This window comes from Corvus moneduloides, chromosome 6 (assembly GCF_009650955.1).
Source record: "Corvus moneduloides isolate bCorMon1 chromosome 6, bCorMon1.pri, whole genome shotgun sequence".
NCBI classification, from domain to species: domain Eukaryota; kingdom Metazoa; phylum Chordata; class Aves; order Passeriformes; family Corvidae; genus Corvus; species Corvus moneduloides.
Window position 1 is genome coordinate 62,282,925 of NC_045481.1, and position 19,497 is coordinate 62,302,421.

General features: G+C 48.1%; 1 protein-coding gene across 2 annotated transcripts in view; it reads right to left on the minus strand.

Moving 5' to 3' along the window:
* ABTB2 (ankyrin repeat and BTB domain containing 2) overlaps positions 1-19,497 on the minus strand; it is a 111,651-nt gene continuing 92,154 nt past the window's right edge. For both annotated transcript variants that reach the window (XM_032111765.1, XM_032111766.1), the window contains exons 4-17: positions 16,114-16,266; positions 14,694-14,859; positions 11,559-11,648; positions 11,011-11,112; positions 9,478-9,574; positions 8,678-8,813; positions 7,458-7,684; positions 6,583-6,761; positions 6,108-6,213; positions 5,846-5,948; positions 5,320-5,410; positions 3,627-3,695; positions 3,086-3,199; positions 1-1,774 (exon numbers count right to left, since the gene is read on the minus strand). In XM_032111765.1, coding sequence (XP_031967656.1) covers positions 1,577-1,774; positions 3,086-3,199; positions 3,627-3,695; positions 5,320-5,410; positions 5,846-5,948; positions 6,108-6,213; positions 6,583-6,761; positions 7,458-7,684; positions 8,678-8,813; positions 9,478-9,574; positions 11,011-11,112; positions 11,559-11,648; positions 14,694-14,859; positions 16,114-16,266 — 1,831 coding nt within the window. In that variant the 3' untranslated portion in view covers positions 1-1,576. The remainder of the gene's footprint in view (positions 1,775-3,085; positions 3,200-3,626; positions 3,696-5,319; positions 5,411-5,845; positions 5,949-6,107; positions 6,214-6,582; positions 6,762-7,457; positions 7,685-8,677; positions 8,814-9,477; positions 9,575-11,010; positions 11,113-11,558; positions 11,649-14,693; positions 14,860-16,113; positions 16,267-19,497) is intronic.

A 19,497-nucleotide genomic window follows, 5' to 3' on the forward strand; every position in this document is an offset into this window, starting at 1 on the left:
TGTATTTTAAAATTACGTTGTTAATAAAATCCTGGTACATTTACATAAATGACAACATTAATGTACAATTAAACAAAGCCTTGTAATATTACAGCAACGAAAGAGGACCTACATATTTGTACAGATAGCTGGAGCAGCTACTTGAAAATACTTTCCAAAATAAAGCCTTCTGTGGCGTTTCTCAGTGATAATTTTGCCCCCCCTGTATGGCTTTCTGGTAATAAATAGGGTTATTGGAGCTGGTGATGTTCAGCAGATGTGTACCTAAAGCACAAAGGGAGTGTGCCCTGACCAACCTGTCTGTCAGCTGACTGAAAATCCCTATCCACGCATGCAATTTGCCTCTGTAAATCCTTCAGGAGCAAGGCCATGTCAGATTTTGATGGATTTGCTGGGAGATGCTAGTGGCTCCTTCTCCTTCCCTTTACCTAAACTGTGTCTGTGTTGTGCTTTGGAGCCTAGGCCCAGCTGAGCCTACTCCTTCCAGTGTGTTTAGGTACAATAGGAATAAATGGTTGGATTTCTAATAATGAATGAATAGTTCTCCACTGAAAGCTTGGCTTCCTCTTGTTCACTCACCTACAACAAATGAAGTGTCCTGGCAAATGATTTTTTGGTGGGTGCTTAGCAAAGCTCAGTGGGAATAGCTGGAGGTCTCTCCTTAATCCCAACCAGCTCCAGAGAGAGAACAAACCACTGAGCTGGATGCTCTTTGGAGGCCTGGGGAGGCTTTTATTGCTATTTATGCAACTGGGCAGTTTTTTAGCCTAGTGCCAGCTCCTGCAACTACACCTGAGCCTTCTACAAAGTGTCTTTTGTGGCATCAGGTCTCACACGTAATGTTCAGAAACAGGTTTTTAAGGTGAAAGTGACTGACAGACCTTGACAGCAAAAAGGTAGACAGTCTTTTTCTTTCTCCTCAAAACAGATCCGGATTAACAACTGGCACAGTGAAACTGTATTTAAAAACACGCAAACCCCCAACTCTCCCCTCCCTGCCCCAGCTCAGCTCTTTGTAATAGGCTTAAAGAGTGAGTAATTTCCGTGTTAGTGTTAGTTTCTACTCAGCTTTGAACATACAAAACCTCTCTCTCAAGGTGCAAACAGTTTTGGGGGAAGTTTCTGTTGGTCTGTTGTGATGTACAGACACTGGTACTACTGAGGGGAAGTACTTTGTGTGCAGACAGATGGCTCGTGGGATGGGCTTTAGGATCAGCAAACTCCTTCTAGGCAGCCTTTTTACACCGAAAACATCTGTGTGGATGAACTTAAGCCCACGTTATTAGTGCTGGGCTTAGTTAAATTGCCTCTTTCTCCACAGCCCTGTGCTCGTGGAAAGGGCAGTGCCAATCTCTGCGGTTCGCGTTCTCCCCCTGCATGCTCAGCTCGTGTTTGGGCCGTGGCAGTGTTGTTGTGTGACAGTGTTGTTCCTGTGGCAGCAGCAGCAGCACAGAGAAGCCAGCTCCCCCTCCCTCAGCACCTGGGGGTGCCGGTTCCAGGGCACTTTCAGGAAGATCCAAGAAGGCAAACAGCCCCAGCGGCGCCTCCACCGCGGTTTGCCAGCGCCGGTCCTGCCTCACACCCTGGACGTGACGTACACGGAGTGCAGGCGGCCAGCCAGGGCTGCCTGCAGGTCCCTCAGTGGGTCCAGGCCCTGCACTTTGCTGTTCCTGCCATAGATGAGCTGCTTGAACGAGTCCTGCTCCAGCAGGGAGCTCATGTGCTTGAGGAAGAAGCCCTCGCAGAAAGAGGCCAGTTCTGGTGCGTTGTGAATCTGCGGAAGACAGCAGGATCGTTAACCCCTTCTGTATGTCCCAGATCTACATGACATCCCTGGGCCTCTCCTTCCTAATGCTTCTCCCCTTTTAGTATTTTCTAAGACAGAAAAAAGACAGGAGTAACAGTGGAAAGGCACTGAAGGCAGGACTCTGATGTCTGATCATTTCTCCCGGTGCTTTTCGCAGGCACAGGTGTGAGCAGGGAGACATCCAGGCTTTTTTAATTCCTTCCCCTGCTGGCCTGCTGTCGGCAGGGCTGTTGGCCTGCACTCCAGTCCCTTCCCTTCCTGCAGCAGAGCAGCTGGCTGATGAGGTGGCCAAGGTACCTGTTTGGCTGAGCCACAGCACACAACAACACTGTGCTGGCAGATGGTGAGCACGGCTCAGGGCAATCAGGACATGGGTCACAGGATGGGAACCTCATCCCTACAACGAGGCGCTGAACGCAGGAGAACAGGGATGCTGCACTCCTGAACCACCATGAGGTGGTTTCTGGCTGGGATCTGGCTCCTTTTGCTTCAGGATTAGTGGGGGAAGGTCAGGAACGAGAGCAACAAAACTCAAGTTCAATATTAAGAAGCTCTGTGCACACACAGCCTCTTCCTGGGAACTCTGTGCAAATAATAATTTAAGGAAAAGTACATAAAGGCCAGTAGGGAATGCTGTTTCCCCTTTTTACCACTGCACACTGTTAAATTTAGGTCTGAAAGAAACCAGTCTGACATGACAGAAACTGAAGAGCATCGGTGGGACACTACACACACAGCAAAAAGAAAACATTACCAGCCCTCTGTGCGGTTTTCTCCTTGTCTTTAAGGGATCTGATCCTGCAAAATGCCAGGAAGGGCAGAGTATTTCTCTGTGATTTAGGTTATTTGCTACAGAGGTGCGTATCTGTCACACAACAGAGTTTACGCTCATTTTGGAGCTAAAGAGAGTATTTCCTAGCAGCAGGGGTGCTAGGAAAAGGTTTATTCCATAGCTGCTATGCTGTGATCAATTGCCCCTGCTGCTCCCAGGATTTGAATCCCTTGGGATTTGCTGATGTTGATGTATCAGCCTGCTAAGACAGCTCTCCCCTACTCTGCAGGGATCCCCCATCCATTTCATCCATGATTGCTTCAGACAAGAAAACACACCAGGGCTGTGCAGGACTTTCCTGCCTGGAGCTGGGAATCATCTCACTCCTGTTGTGGCTGGGGGAGAGAGTTACCTGCAGAGAGGGGGCCCACCTGGGGTTTTTAGTTACCACCAGGAGCACACAGGCTGCTCAGTGGGATTCTTAAACCAGGGGGGGTTGGATCTACCTTTGCATATTTATAGATGTTGACAGAGTTGTCCATGCTGATGGTCTGGGCACAGAGGATTTCACAGTGTCTCTGGAGGCCGTCCAGCTGGAACAGGCTGGCAGCCGACAGCAGCTATGGAGACAAGAGAGAGGCTATTTGAGATCATGAGGCTTGAAAGGCCTGGGGAAGGCAAACAGGACAGATGATTTCCTCTCTGAAGAGTCTCTGACTCCCTGTTTTAATGGCCATGTCCTCATGAAACAGCAAAAAGGCTGCTCCATGCTGAAGTGACAGACTGACACATCTCCCCTCTTAGCAAAAGCTCCTCCCACAAGCGTATTTGCACTCCTTTCCATCACCAAGACACAGAAACACCAAGCAGTGATGTTTTGAAACTTTTAAGTTCATTAATTTCCAAGTGCTAAGTATGCTCATTTCCAAATGCTAAGTATGCTCCTGGACTGAATGGGAGCTTGCTGTTAGCTCCTGGATTTTGCCTTTCAACTCTGTTTTATGCCCCAGCGCACTTGGCGAGACTTGGAAGAAAAAGCTCTCTCACCTCTAAGATATCAGTGGTGGGAATTTCCATGGATTCTGTCCCTCCATAGTATAAATACTGCATCAGCATCTGGAATGGGAAGAAGGCCAGGCATGGAGTTATCACTGCAGTCACAAGGGGCTGTTGATGGCTGTGCTCCCCTTCCTGAGCAGACGGGAATCGTGTCCTGTACCGGCTCTCACCTCCACTGGTGGCTCTTTTTCCTTCCCTAGCATGGCAAATCTGCTGCCTTCTAACAGTCCTTTCTCTCTTGGGCCCTGAAAAGGACCCTGCTGGGGACTTTGGGCTCAGGGTGACAGCGTGTCTCTGAGCAACACCGCTGTCCTTGTCTCGGATCCGGGTTTGTGGAGCCTGGCAGGCCGGTCACGCGCGGAGCTGCCAGCGAGCCCAGCGTGTGTGTCCCGGGGACCTCCCAGCCACTTGCCTCCCTGCTGGGCTTCTAATCAGCTTCCAGCCCCCACCAGGCCCAGAGGAAAAGGCATTAATTGTTTGCAGGGAGAGTGAGAGGCAGCTCCTGCTCTTTGATCCCACGTGCCCACCCCCAGCCCAAGCAGTGCCACTGAGTCAGGGGAGGGAACGGATCTGGTGCTGGAGCAGAAGTGTCCTGGGTGCTGTGTGGGGCTTGCAAGCCCTGCTTGCCATTTCTAACAGGGCTGGGAACAAAACTAAGCTGCTGCTTGTAAGACTGCCTTTATTTGTATAACAGAATTACACGAGAGCAAAGCTGCTCCCAGCAGAGCCCTGAGCAGGACACACATCTCTGGTAGCTCAGCATCCTCCACCCTACCTGAGACTGCCTCTCCTTAACCAATCTGACTGCATTTACCATCAAATTGTGAAGTGGTTCACTGTTTCAGTTCTTTCTGATTTATCTCTCACTCTCCCCTGAAGCACAAATTTGTCTTTAGAAACCTTCTGATGCACACATGCTGTTAAGGAGGCTTCTTTCGATACTCAGTAACATTTTCTTCTGTTGTGGCTTGAGCTGCACAATTTTGCTGTCACCTGTCCAACACAAAACTTGTACAGCCCCTTACAAGCAGAACAAAGGTGTTCTCATGGTCAACTTACTTCCCTCTAGTGAGATAAGAGTACTGCTGACCAACAGATCAGGTTTGTTTGCTTATAAAAGAGGAAAAAAGGAAAAGCCTCAACCCTTCAGTGAAACAGCGACATGACCTATACTGCACTTCACACCTCCCTGTTCCTCCTCTAAATATGGAAATGTCATAAAAGCAAAGCACAGTTCTCAGTTCTGAGCCTTTCTTGACAGGGACACCATTGATTTCTGATCATCTGATTTTAATGAATACGAAGCCTGGCAATGCACCTGCTGTAAATAAGTTACTTTTTGCTTAGCAAAGCATGAAAACAGTGCCATAAAAAGCATGAAAATGATGTGTGTTAAAAGTATAACACTACTTCTCAGTAGAAGACTAGCTTCTCCTGCTTTATGGGGGAGTCAGCTGCCTAGTAAGAAAATAAGAATATAGACTGGAGGACTCTGTTTTAAAGGCTGGAACTTTGGAAAAAGGGTATTTCAGAATACTCCTGAAATTCAGGTGTGTTGAAAGGAACTCCATCTCTACCTGTAATATTATCCACTTATACTGTTACTCCTTGGGTTTGTCTTACCTTCCAAGTAGCTGAGAAGATGGAAAGGAATAAAGAAAAAGTGGACTAAGTCCCATACCTTGAAAATGTTGTATTTCATATCGCTGATTTCAACAGTCTTGCTGCCGTGGCCATCGTGCTCTGTTTTATTGGTCATTAGTGTCTTGAACCTGGGAATGGTTTTAACAGATTTAATTTAACAGATTTAATTTAACTGTATTAGTGTGTCACACACACATCACAAACAGCAAGGGGAGAACAAAGACCCTTCCTTGTTCTTTGCAAGTTGAAAATTGAAACATTACTTCCAATTTATGACGATTAGTTTGGGGACAATTTCACCTGTAAATTGCTTGGATCTGATCTAATCCCACCCTGTGACAGCTGGAAAACCCTGCTACTAGGCCAAGAATAGAGAAAGAAAGTGCTAACTGCAAGTGCACCAGGCCAGTGTGGGATTCCAGGAGTGAGTGCAGCTCTCCCTGCAGACTCTGGGAGAAGGAATGGGAAGGCAGGGAATGGCTGGATGTGTACACTCCGACTACCACACATGATTTCAGGGATAACCGTGGTTGGATTAAATATGTCCCTGGTTAGTGACTCACCTGTTAGATGCAGTAACCAGCAGGACTTTGTGTGCATAAAAGAGCTTTCCTTCCACTAAGAAAGTTACATCAGACATTTCCTTATTGTTCAGGAAGTGAGGATCTGTTGGGTAAGGGGACAAAAAAAAAAAGGTGACCTTTTTGCACCCAAAAACTGTGCATGCTTTTCAGAAAAGAAATCCAAACAAACAAATTTTTAAAAAAACCCCCAAACAACCCAGCAGCAATCAAAAGCAGCTCACTGCTCGGGTGAGCACCTTACCCAGCCGAGCGGGCAGAGTCTTCCGGATTTCGGGAATGCTGGGAATGGGGCTGCTGCCGTAGCAGTGGGTGAAGATGGATGCGAGCTGCTGGTTGATGGAATCGTTCTGTGAGGAGGATGGAACAGGGATCAGCAACTCCACATCGAGCAGGTTCCAAATGCGCCGTGAGGGCTCGCCTGGGGCCTACGGCAGCTGCACCCCACGGGAGTAACCGCCCCACGGAGGGACAAGCTTTAATTTAAAGGAATTACAGTATCTGGGGAGTTATAAAGAGCTGTACAGCTTCCTCCAGGTGTGTGTGCTTGAGGACTGTTTTGGGGCTGTATATGAATTTAGATAAATGCTCCCAGGGCCATTTCCACGCCATAACTCCTCAGAGACTTTGCCTGGCCATTGCCTTCCTCCTGCTGAGCGCAACAACAAAAAAACCCCAGAACACTCAGCTCTGACACAGTTAACAAAACTCTGACTTACTTTGCTGGTTTTGAGGATGTCAAACATGAGCTGCAGCCCCTCACTGACCAGCTCTTCGTTGTAATCCTCCTCTTTGATGGTGACAAACTCCCGCAGCAGGGTCTGCACCACGGAGTAGCGGGACTGGTAGAAGGTTGTCCTTAGCGACTCGATCCACACGTGGAGCTTCCAGGGCACTCCTGCAGCCACAGGAAAAAGGGACAGTGAAAGATGATTTCCTGAAGTGCCTGTGAGGACATTATCCTGCTCCTATTACTAACACTTGGCAGCACTGAAGCAGCTCTATCTACATCCTAAGAGCAGACAGATTTTTACCTTGATATTAAAGGTGACTGAACTGGGTCACTGACAGATTAAGTGACAAAGGATTGGTACCAGGATCATGAATTGGAAATTTCTGCTGATTATTAAGGACCAAAGATTTCCTGTTTTGTCCTGAGCTTCAAGGTTAGTCAGAACCACTAAATAAAATTGAACTGGAGTAGTAAGAATGCATAACCCCACACAAATGTGGTGTGAGGTCTTTGCTCCTGGTTATGCACAAGCTTCAAAGCTTCTCTTTCCTACGTTGAGATCAGATTTGTTCTTTTACCTTAAACCATTGAATAAACACTGAATTTTAGGTGTCAGCATCTGACAGGGAGAGATGCCTCTTGCTCATGATACATGGCAACAGAGGATCCAGCCAAGAGTGAGTGACATCCCAGAGCAGCAGGAATTTGAAAAAAACCCAACCTTGTGAGGAGCCTTAAACACTTCTAAAATTTAAATTAGACACCTTTGCAGTTGGGGTTATTGCTCCTCTAAGCGAGAGGGGCAGAAAAGGAAGACTTTTATGCCTTAGATGTGCACAATGCTCAGCAGCAAGGGCTCACCCAGTGCCCTGAGCTCCATGGTGATGTCCACGTAGCCGTGCTCGGCGCTGTAGTACATGGCCTCCTGCAGAGCCTTCATCCGGGTCTTGCACAGCCGCACCTGCCCCTCGCTGGAGCTGCCCTGGCTGGAGGTGTCACTCTCCACCCCCTCGGCCAGAATCTCCTCCAGGGACAGCACATCCCCCTTCACCTGCTGCGGCTGGGTCAGGAGCTTGCGCAGGACGTTCCTGGGCAGGGACCAGAGGTTTCACTCATTAATAAATGAAATATCAACGACTCAGACAGGACTGTGGGGATTTGGGGTCAGGGAGCCAGCTCAGTAAACAGTAACTTCCTTCCCAAAGACAGCTGGCACTGTGGAGCAGCACTGAAACTGCCTGTCCTTTTCCTACCTCACATCCTAGAAACTGGCGCCCCGGCAACAAGGGCAAAAACACGGCCTGTACTCCTCATATGGTGGGTTTGTTTGGGATTTCACACGACAGTTGCAAGCAAGAGACTTTCTTGTTTGTGTCCGGCCGCTCTGGGGAGTTTGCATCACTGGTGTCCCTCAGCCAGCTGGGGACAGCTGCTCCACACATTCCCCAGCCCAGCAGGGCCACCCAGCGCTCGGCTGTGCTGCTGCATTGCCACCAGCTGGTGCTCTCCTTGCACCCACACCACCCCCTGGGGCTAAATCCAGCTTATTTAAGGTTGTAGGAGCACCCCATCCTATCTGATGGCAGAACAAGCCTTGAATCTCGCTAACTTTTTTCTGGGAACACAGAGATTTCTGGAGGAGCTTGCAAGTAATGTCTTATTTCTAAGATGGGGTTGGAGAGCCCCAGGCTGGCTGGTTTAATGATTCACCTCTTGACTGGCCATCCAAAAACCAGAGATGCAGGGAACCAGGCCACTTCAACCTGATTAGATTCCACCCCAGAACATGAACCAAGATCTCATAACCCTGATCTCATAACCTACCCTTAGGTGGGACTTGGTCTGCTGATGTAGGGCCTAGAACCAGCTGACTCTCAGTGCTGCACAGCCAGACCAGCAAGTGTGAGTAAGAAATAGCGAACAGAGATCTTTGCTCTTATTTGGTTGCTGTCAGGAGAGTCTTAACCCCGTCTGCTGAACTGCACACGCAGGGATTTGGGTCACAAAGTCCCACAGAACACACAGCAACACCTAGAGTGCAAAACAACCCCTGTCCTGAGCAGGAACAGAACATTCATTACCTGTGCCCATGTGCTGCTGAGTGGCTGAAGCAGTTCATGTCCTCGTGGAGTGACGATGACATCCCATTGACTTCCAGCATGCTCAGGAGTGGATCAGCGCCCCTGCTGAGCAGCAAGCTGACCAGCTCGTAATTCCCTGAGGAAAAAGGACAGGAACATCAGGATGGTCCCCTCTTTGGAAGCATCAAACACAGGACTGGCAGCAGGCAGGACTCCCTTGCTCCGTTCCCATTGCATGGAGTAGGGAGTGGTACAGGAGACCCAGCACTGGGTCTCACTGGGAGGGGAGGAAGCCTTTTTTTATCCCTTCCATAAAGCTTGGAGCAGAGCAAGCCAGACATTCATATTCATAAATGCACAAAAACAGTGCAGAAAGAAATTAAGGAGAAAAACTAAAACCACTTTGAGGTGAGAAGTGTTGACAAACAAGCCCAGCACACACTCATTCACAGAATGCTCAACTCCTGACAGCCCGCCAGGAGAAATGGAGAATTCTAACCTGCATTTAATAAACTAATAAACCAAATTTCTTCATATAACAGTTATTTTTCCCCAGGCTGAATGGAAACTTGTTCATTTTTTGCATCTGGGTGTTGCTTAGATCCACAGACATGCCCAGACTAGACAGGGGCTGGTTTATGTTCCTTGACAGAGCTTGGTGAAGGAGTTGGTGCTGTCAGCTCTGCTGTGGGGGCTGTGGGGAGGAGGCAAGTGTGGGACAAGTTGGAAAACAGATACTCAGGGCCCATCAGGCTGGTGGCAGGAAGAGATGGAGCGTGCTGAGGCCACAGGGGGCTCACCTGCAGCCGAGGCCAGCTGGAGGGGGGTCTCGGCGTAGTTGTCCTCACCAGTGTTCACAGCAGAGCCCTCCACATGGGCACCAGCATCCAGGAGCAGCTGCAAGGGGCACAGGAAAGACAGGGAGTTGGGAAAAGAGCAATTCAGAAGGACAAAACAGCCAGGGCTGCATGCTAGAAAGGAGAACCGGTGGGTTCAGAATGAGGAGGGCACGCACGCCAAGGGCCCGTCTGGAGAGCGCCACCTCCTTTTTTAATCTCCTTTACGGTCATGGCCGTGCAACTGGAATCTCCCAGCTCCAAAGGGCTCTGCAATCAGAGCAGGAAGTCCATCTTAGCTCCATGCTGTGCACAGGAAGCAGGGTTCTCCCCCAGGGAATCAGCCCTGGAGGATTCACACCTCACGGAGCCTGTGTAAGGAGCTCTGGCAGCTGCAGGGATTCGTCACGCAGAACCTGCTTTCACTGAGCTGCTGTGAGGGAAAGAACCCCATCCCAGGTGAAGGGGAGAGGGCTACAGGGTGATGGGGATGTTTTATGGCCGGGTGGGGCTGGCAGAAGGCTCTGGAGCACCCAGAACAGCGCTGGCAGGGGCAGGCAGGGAGGATCAGCCCTGTGCGAGTGCATCCACCAGGATATTCCATGCTTCCATGACTGTGGGCACTGCAGTACACAACAGGAGCTTTGCTACACTAGGCTTCATCTCCTGGGAGAATCAAACTCATATCTTACACATAAATTAAGGCTGTCCAACCTACCTCTGGAATACGAAAGGCTGCCTGGGCAGTTTGCCAGGTGGGATCTAATCTTTATAATTATGTACAAATGTACACAAACAAAAGATCAGAGTGTGCAGCCTCCATTTGCTTACATCTTGTTTTTTTTTCTTCTCCTTCCCTTTGAGCAGAAGGTAAATTAAATTCAACAGCAATTGATTATCTGCTGTGATCAGTTTTTCATTCCCCTGGAAGTCTGGGTAGCATTTCTGGGGCTCCACCCCATCCTGCTGCCCCCTGTGATAACTCCACAGAAAAGGGAGCAGGGAGGATGACACAGGCTCAAATCTCAAGTCAGCTTAAATCTTGTTCATGCAATTCTCAAGGATTATAAAGGAAGTTACAGATAATTTGCTGCCATTAGAGCAGAAATCAGCACACACTGGATTTTTGCACATGTGAATTTACAAACCAATTAACATCTACTGTCATGAAGCTCCTGATCAAGCAGCCAACCTGTAACCACTCCACGTGAAGCACTAGTTTATCTAAAACCAAAGAAATGATTGTGCAGCATTGTTTTGGAAGCAGTGAGCCTTGAACCAATACTGAAACCAAAGAAAAATACGGAAACATGCTGTGTTTTGTTATCAAGGCCTTGCTAGGAATTATGTCACCAATTTTCCTTCTCCTTGTCTTAAACAACACACAGTTTTTTTCACTGGTTTTTAGGAGGCTCAGGAAGGCTGAGAGCAAGGGCTCACAGTGCTGCATTTCAGTCCCCCTGTGCCTCCTGGAAGGATTCCCGGCCGGAATCTCACCTGAACCACCGAGATGTGCCCGTGCAACACCGCGAAGGTGAGGGCAGTCCAGTGCCGGCTGTCGGGATGGACCGAGGGGTAGCGTGGAGAGGTACTGGGCACCTGGGAGAAGGGAAGCAGGCAAATTACCCTCTGCAGCCTCTCTGCCTTCATCCCCAGCCTTGTGCAGAACCAGCTTCTTCCTCTGTGAGTGACAACCCCAGGGAAGGGGGACTTGGGCCACTTACAGAACACTGCCACCACCACTCACTCTGCCCCGTCCCCCCTGGGACTTTTTAATGGGCTCACTGGTTTCTCCCTGTGGCAGCTCCTTCCCTCCCCCTCCCCGTGCCTATTAGACGTGCCAGTGCCAATCCTAATTGGAGCCACTGAGTGCTCCAAGAGGTTTTGAAGGTTTTCTCCCCCCTCCCAAATCCCTGAAGCAACGGTTTCTGAGAGAACTGCCTCACTTGAAGCTTCCAGAACTGAAGCCTTCAGTTGCTAGGAGAGAATTCAGAGCTCCTCCTGTTAGTTTACAGCTGGGTAATTATGGGCAGAGGGTTACTCACCGGTATATCTAAATTTGCTCCAGCATCTATAAGCATTTGGACCATGGCTTCATCTCCAGCAGCACAGGCGTACATGAGGGGGGTCATACCCTTCAGAAAGGAGAAGAAAAATAAAACCAAAGTTATCTTTCTATCCCTATCAACAGCGACACTGTCATGGACACAGCGAGCTTGAATCTTAACATACAAAGTGTGTACGGACAGCACACATATGTTTATAAAGCATTTTTGATTTCTATGCAGAGTGGCACAACTGATACTGGAAAACGGCCTGGGAAAACCATCACTGGACAAGGCTGAAAAAACACAAAAAGGATCACTGAAAATCCCAGCCCTGTATTGTCCACAATTCTCGAGCTTTCCCAAGGCTGCCAACAAAGAAACGCCATTTCTTGGCTCATTTGTAGCCAAATGAACTGAAGGCAGAAAGCAACACAAAGATACAGAAGATGAATTTATTTGGCAACTTCTCCCCATTGCTAAAATCTGATTTGCCACAATATTTCAGCATTTCAATCCCATAAATCTCTCTCCCTCTACTTAACCAGCAAACCATGACGGCTCAGAGATGAGTTATGAGAAAAACGAGCCTTACTTATGGAGTTCATTCCCAAAGTAGCCAAGGACAGAAAGGAAATGGCCTGGTAAAAGCCATTCCTGCTCACATCCCACAGCTTTCCTGCCCCCTCCCCTTAATTGCTGCAGGCATTTGAATTTTTTGCAGGCAGCATCTCTGCTGCTCAGTGTGCAATAACAGAGCTTCATCCTTAATGGGGCCTGTAGTGTAAAATGGAATTACAGCTCTCACCCAGGAGACTGCTCCTGACTCTGCAAAGGTGTCTTTTCAAAGCAGCCACAACTCCAAAGCTTCCTGCTTTGGGGCAGCTCCATTTGTGACGATATTTCTGGGTGAGATTCTCTGTGGGGGAGGTATTTTGGCTTTTGTGGGGCTTGGGAGGTTCCACACTCATTATAGACAAACTGAGAATTCAAAACTCAGGTCTGCAGGCACAAGCCCCAGTCAGGGTTCTAAAACTGTAGGCTTGTATAAACTTACGTTGTCCTTTTAAAATTTTTTAATGTTGGTTTTACACTCCCTGCTTGCCCCTTGCAAAGAGAAGGAGGGATTTCCTAAAGAAGAGTTTCCCTAAACATCAAATCCCCTGAAACGAGGGTGCTGGCTGGTCCCCACCAGAACTGAATACAGGGACCTGCCCCAAACTCAGGTTTCTGAGTTCTGAGTTCTTTCCCACAAATCTCTATGCACACAGATGGAGAAGTGGGTCTGAACATCCTGGACATGCTCACACCCTGGGAGTGGTCAAAATCCAAACCTGGATCTAAAGCCATCATATTAAATTAGTCCAGCAGCTCTCTCATGCCTAGGTCAGTTTTCCCCAGTTTGGGCATCTGGCTTTGCCTTATTCTTTACCAAGAGGGGCAAAAGAAGCTGGTGGCAAAGTTCAGCTTTGGTTTTCTATTCCAGCCATGGCAGAGTTCATTCCCAGAACTTGGATTTAACTCTGCCTGCAGTTGGCAACGCCATGCAGGCACTTGCTTGGACACAAAGCTGAGTTGCTCCAGAGTCAAGTGGGGAATTTCCAAGCAACAATGTCTCCAGAGGGGCCCCGTCCTGCCCTTTTTGTTGGTGCCAAAACACTCTCTGAGGGGCAAAGATGACAGAGCTGCCCCGCTCACAGCAGGGCTGGCATAAGGATCACACCCACAGGATGAGACATCAGTCAGTGACAGCAGAAACTCCTCAAACTTCCTCAAGGAGCTGCCCACATGCTGACAAAAACCAGACAGCTCCCAGTTTGCTGGCTGGATGAGAGGTAGGGAACATCCTGCAGTGAGAAGTGACAGTCCTGGCACCCGTGTCTGTGGTGTTGGGGCACAGCGGCTCACAAGGCAAACCACAAAATAATCTCTGAGAGAATGACAAGCCTCTCTGGGCTACAGGAACTGCAAAAGCTTATTTTAAAAATGTAACAGAGCAAGTGGGAAACCTTCATAATATAAACCTGCCACCTCAGTCACTTTACTGAAGTGAGTATCTATGATGTGATACCTGCCCCAGTGACCACAGAGAGCTCCTGGTATTGGATTTGTAAGTAAGGCAACTGAAGGCCCAGGTATGTCCAGAGCAGTTTCTGCTCTTTGTGTACACTTTCAGACTTCCCTTAAAACTGCAGGAAGGTGGGAAGTGCCATGCAAGATGTGCCAGGTTCAGAGCTGGGTCTGAAATGCTACTGCAGCAAAACTCTGGCTGTGAGAAAACCACTCTACCTGAATGTAAACCCTTCCCAGTGCTCAATATCCTCTTCTTCCAGAGATGTGACAGCTTATTCTCCTCGCTGTGACAGCTACGACGAGTGTTTATTTAGGAGAGGTGGCTTTTTTTCTCCCCCTTTTTAAATTAAAAGCTAATTCCATGCATTGAATGATGCCCCAGAGGACAGACTCTGCTGTTACTTGATGGGACTGACAGCACAAGCAGAAGCAGCCAGAGACTCCAAGGACTACCAAATCCCTATGGCTCAGCGTAGCTGAGCAGGGAACAGTTAAAAATGGATAAACAGACACATCAGCATGACGGACTTGGAGCAAATCTAACACTGACTGACACCAGGCCACTGGGGCGGGGTTCTCAGTGCTGCTTCTTGTATTCCAAACAGCTGGAAGCCCAAGAGACACGAAACAGTAACACCTTGTGGTCACTCCTCCCTGACCCAGCCTGGATTTGGGCTGCTGAGCCAGAGGGAAGAGTCACTGGTAAAGAAACCACTTTGCTTTGACATCCTCTCAGCACCTATCAGACTTTCCATTCACTGCCCCTGTGTTAACCTGCCTGCCATCAGTGCCTGGAGACAGCCCGTCCAAGGAACAGGCATTCCAGCTGATAAACAATCCACTCCAGGCTGTAATGGGAGTTTTTGGAGGGGTGGCATGAGGGTGGGCTAGGGAAGTATTGTTTTGTGTTTTAAGAGATGCATTTTCAGCCTAAAACACGAGCTAGAAAACCCTTGGAGAGGCAACAAACACGACCTCGGATTGATTTGCCACATGGAAAGGAAGGAGCGAGCTGCTGATGCAGGGAATTTTGGGGTTGTGAGCATTTGTTCTGGGGCACACCTGATCATCCATGGTGTTCACCCCGTCGGGGCCCAGTGCATCGATAGCTTGGTTGATCAGATCCGTCCTCCCGCAGTTCAGCATCCGGAAGCCCAGATCCTGCTGGAATTTCTCAGTAGCAGCTTTAGCATCCAGTCTCCGGAAGGAGCTGAAGCAGCACTCAGGTCTGTGAAAGACAAAAGAATTCCTGGATGGTGCCCATACCATAAAAAAAGACAAGGATCTTTAGTCTTTTCTGGGCAAAAAATATCGAAATTGTTAAAAAGTATGAAATAAAAATCAAATTTAGGCAGGGGAAAACCCTCAATGCTTTTCCAGCAACTCAATTAAAGGAAGTGCTTTAACATTTCTACAAGGATCTACTAAATCCTTATCCTTCAGATGACTATCAAGACAACCTTTCTGTCATCTGGAAGGAGCCCAGGGATTACTGTAAATCCTCTGGCTGTCTGCTCAGCCTCTTCTGAATCCCAGACCTGGAAGTGTGTCTCCTTCACTGAAGGATCACTCCCCAAGTGGAGGTTTCCTATCTCAGCTGGGCACTGGCAGGCTCAGCCCTTTGATGTTATTTTAGGGTGAATGCCTTCCCCTGTACCCGTCTGGTTCCCAGCACAGGCTCTTGAGCAAACTCTCAGTGAGTGAGATATCAGCCTGCCAAGTTCCTCTGATAAATGAGGTGCTTTCAGCACAGCCATCCTCCTCTGGAGAGCCTGGACAGCCTGCCAGAGGAGCAAACCACTCATCACCTCACGCAGAAGATTCAGGATGAATCTCATATAAAATCCTACAGCCAGGCTATCACAACCTTGTTCCAACCGGTATCATAATCTACAATAACGCACAGAATATGATGCAAATCTTTATATAATAGTAAGAATAAAAAGAACAACTCTGTAAAAAAAAAAGTGAAATAAAATTACTCCACTTGAAATCCAGTGAACCACAGAAAAGCAAAGGTTTTTGAAGGGATGGCACTTGTCTTTGCACATTGTTCCTATCCCACAGCAAGCCAGAAATCAATCAATCAATCAATCAATGTCAAGATCTCCTTTCCCTCTGAATGTGCTGGATACAAAATGACTGCTTTAAAGGATCAAATAATGTGCTGTGGAACCAATAGGGTTTTTTCATTAGTTTAAATCTTTCATTCAAGCTATCTTAAAAAGCAAAGAATAATCTTGTAATTAAGGCTGAGGCATCAAAAAACCCCAAACCCAAATACTTGTATTTCATATTTAACTTTCAGAAAGACAAAAATCTTTCTGCAGAGTCTGGCCACAGCTCCTTCATCTCTCGAAGCACCAGAAGGTTAAACGTGTATCACAGCACAGTGAGATCTGGCTTCTGGGAAACGCAGCAAAAGAAACGCTTCGAGAAGCTCCAAGGGCTGGAGGAACTTTCCAAAGCTTAGCCCACGTACTTGAGCTGGCGAGGCTCGCAGTCCAGCCCCGGCAGGAGCAGCCTGGCCGTCTGCCGGATGTCATCGCTGTCCACGGTCAGGCTGCGCCGGTGCTCGGCGTAGGTGATGGCCACCCGCATCCACTCCATCAGCGGCGGCAGCAGCATGAAGGGGCTGGGAACGAGGGGACAAATCCATTAGTGAACGCTGGCTGAGGCAGGAGGACACTTCGTGGCTGCCTGGGCATGCAAGGGAGAGCCTGGCACGGAAAAATCCCCCCTGAGGAGGGAATGTGGACTGGAAGGTCACGGCAGCAGGAAGGAGCTGCTCAGCCTCGGTCACCTGAGCAGCTTTTGTAGTAACTATGTCTGTTGTTCTAAATAACCCAGAGGTACAGGATTATTTATTATTATTATTTTTATGCTCCTCCGCTAGGAACACTAAAAATATCCTTGAGTGTTTGCAACTTCAACCAAACCTTGTTAATTCAGTCCTGCCTCCATTAATCTTTCCATTACCACTATCCCCATGGCTTTTTGCATTTTGCCTTTCTTATGCAGAGCTCGGTTTTGCCCACCTGCCCCTCAGTTCTTCCCCCTGGAGCCTCCAGACCACAGAACTGGTGCAGTAGAGAGGTTTTGCTCAATAAAAAGGGTTGCAAGGCAATAAAGGAATATAAATAAGGTAATAACAGCAGCACCAGCTCGTGATTTAGCCCCCCTTACTCCTGCTGTAAGAATGAGCACAGCACCGAGATTACACATTAATGTACAGGTACCGTAATACTCTCACACACAACATGTCTCATCCACCCTCTCAATATACAACCAGACTGATCTATTTTGCTTGATTTTTCCCCGAGGATACCTGCCACCCCAGTGGAAGGCTTGGAAGTGCCAGCTGTAATGAAAACACCTCTCCCATTCCCAGTAATGACTTCATTAGCGCTGTGGAAAAATAAAAAAAGCCTTTTCCGTTTAATCATTCAAAAGAAAGCAACTGAGGGGAGAAAGGATCAATTCCTTTACAAAGTTCAGAGAGAAAGAGATATATATGAGGGAATATGGACTGATTTGGGCATTAATGAAAGCAGCTGAGCCATGAAAGGTGTTTTCAAAGCTGTGCCTGTGTGCACACGTGCGAGGGCAGGAAGAGTGAGCCTCGCCAACCCCGTTAGAAACCATTTATCCAGACTGGGATTTGCAAGCAGAACTCCCTTTGTCACGACCCTGAACACCCTTCAGGCTGGAATAACTGCACTCTGTAAAAACATGTGCTGCTCCCATTTTCCCAGCTGCACCCCCAAACGCTGCCATTATCACTCTACAAACACACCCCACTATTTCCCCCTCTTCTCCTTTTCTTCTGAGTTGTGAAGCAGCATCTACAAAACCAGAGGTGTTTTAAGCACCCGATCCATCCCGGACTGCCAGGGCAAGGGTGTTTTTAACAGGACATTGACTTTGTCCCGTTATCAGTTTACTTTTATGTCACAGAATCAGAATCTCAGGGTTGCTACAATCACCACTTTGAAAACCACCCAGCAGCTCATCCTTCCAAAGACTTTCTGAAAGGGGTGGGATGAATCATTCCAGCTCAGCCAATTCAGAGCTGATTGACTTCCCCCTAAGGGAAGAGCAGGAATTGTCAACAGGCATTTGGGAGATGCCTTTCAGCAAATTCTCTGCTCCAGAGAATTTCAACTCTTATCCGGCCTGGAAAAGAGTAATTCACGCTTTTTAAATGCAGGTACTTAAGAGAGAAGCCAAAATTAATTATTTATTCTTCCTATGTACCCTGCAGAGCTTCTAGCATGGGATTCAAAGCTCCACAGTGGTGGTGAGGGCACAGAGGTAGGCCAAGGAGGCTAAAAGCACCAAAATTAAAAACAGAACTAAATTAAATTTAGATTGGGAATGCTCAGGAGCACTGGAAAAGCTCATCTTACAAGCGATTCCATCTGCCACCTTTTGTGGTAAATAAAGATTTAGGCCACATCCCAGCTTCCCTGACACTGCCATGGTGGGAACACTGCTGGGCAGGGAACCATGTCCCTGATCAAACCCTGGTGACTGACTCTGGGCAGCCAGAGCCTGTGGTCAGCCAGCAGCAAATGCCACGGAGTCTGCACCAGAAATAACACCTATCCTGAAGGGATTTCCACTCTGCAAAAATATCCACATGTGCCAGGGTTATAAACGGCTTCCACACAAGCAGACCTTGGATGTGGAAAACTTGCTTTGGGAGGAATGGCAAGGAGAAAGATTTTTTTTTTTTTTCCTTTTTCCCCCTTCTGTTTCTTTTTTTAATCTCAGCAGGTTTTTCCAAAGGCTTTAAAAGTGACAGCTCAGACTGGTTCCCCTGTGTCCAAAGGGGAGCAGTCTTTGGAATGCAAACAACAGTGTCAGGAAGGCCGTTCTCATCCTGCTGTCCTGATTTTCCAACCCCACCACTAGCAAATTGGATAAATTATTCATTATTCTATCAAGGGTCACTGTAATGGCATCAACTACTATTTTGCTGAAACAACTTTGTTTCTCTGCAAAATTTCTAGCTTGAGGATGGGCTTTTTACTCTTCCCCCCCTGCTTTTATCCAACGATTTCCTTTCTCCCAACCTGGCCACGCTCTGGGAACAGCTTTATCTTCCTTTGCTCACTGACACCCCACCAGATAAGCAGCATTATCCCAGGACTGAAGCAGAAAGAAGAGGTGCAGTTCAACTGAAACACCAACACTGGGTCACGCTGCGCTAAGAAAATAAATGAAATTATTCATTTCCTAGAAAATAAAACGCCGTTCTCATCCCTGTGGCCCTTAACCTGGGCATCCATCTGCCTCCAAGGAATCACTGATCATTTCACAGTCTGAGAAACACTGCAGGAGGGGAAGGGGAGAAACCTTCATGGAAAATTAACTGGGAGACGCTGCGAGCTAAAGAATTAATTTCTGTCTCCGCGCTCCTGCCTGTGCCATGTTCTGCACGCTGCCGCTTTCCTCTGGTCTTCCTGACATTTAGAAATGTTTGGCAGCTCATTAAATTCCACACATGAAGTGATCCAGCCTTGGGAAGCTGTCATATTCCAGCAGCAGCTCGCTGGGGACACAGACCCTCAGTTTTCTCAGAAGAGCAATGCCACCATGGCTTTGCCCAGTTTTTTGCCATGAAGTTGTCTTGGAGTGATGCCACACTTAAACTGGGAATGTGCACAGGACTGGGAAGCAAAACGGGAACTGCTCCTCTTCTGTACGCCTTGTGAAGAGTCACTCTGGTGTCTGATACTGTCACGTGCTGTCAGTATTCCATCCATAAGTTCCCCAAAATTCTCTCCATCTGGAATTTGACAGCCACTCCATTCCCGAGGGGATCACACTGGAGCTGGGTGAGAGTGCTCTGAGAAAGAAC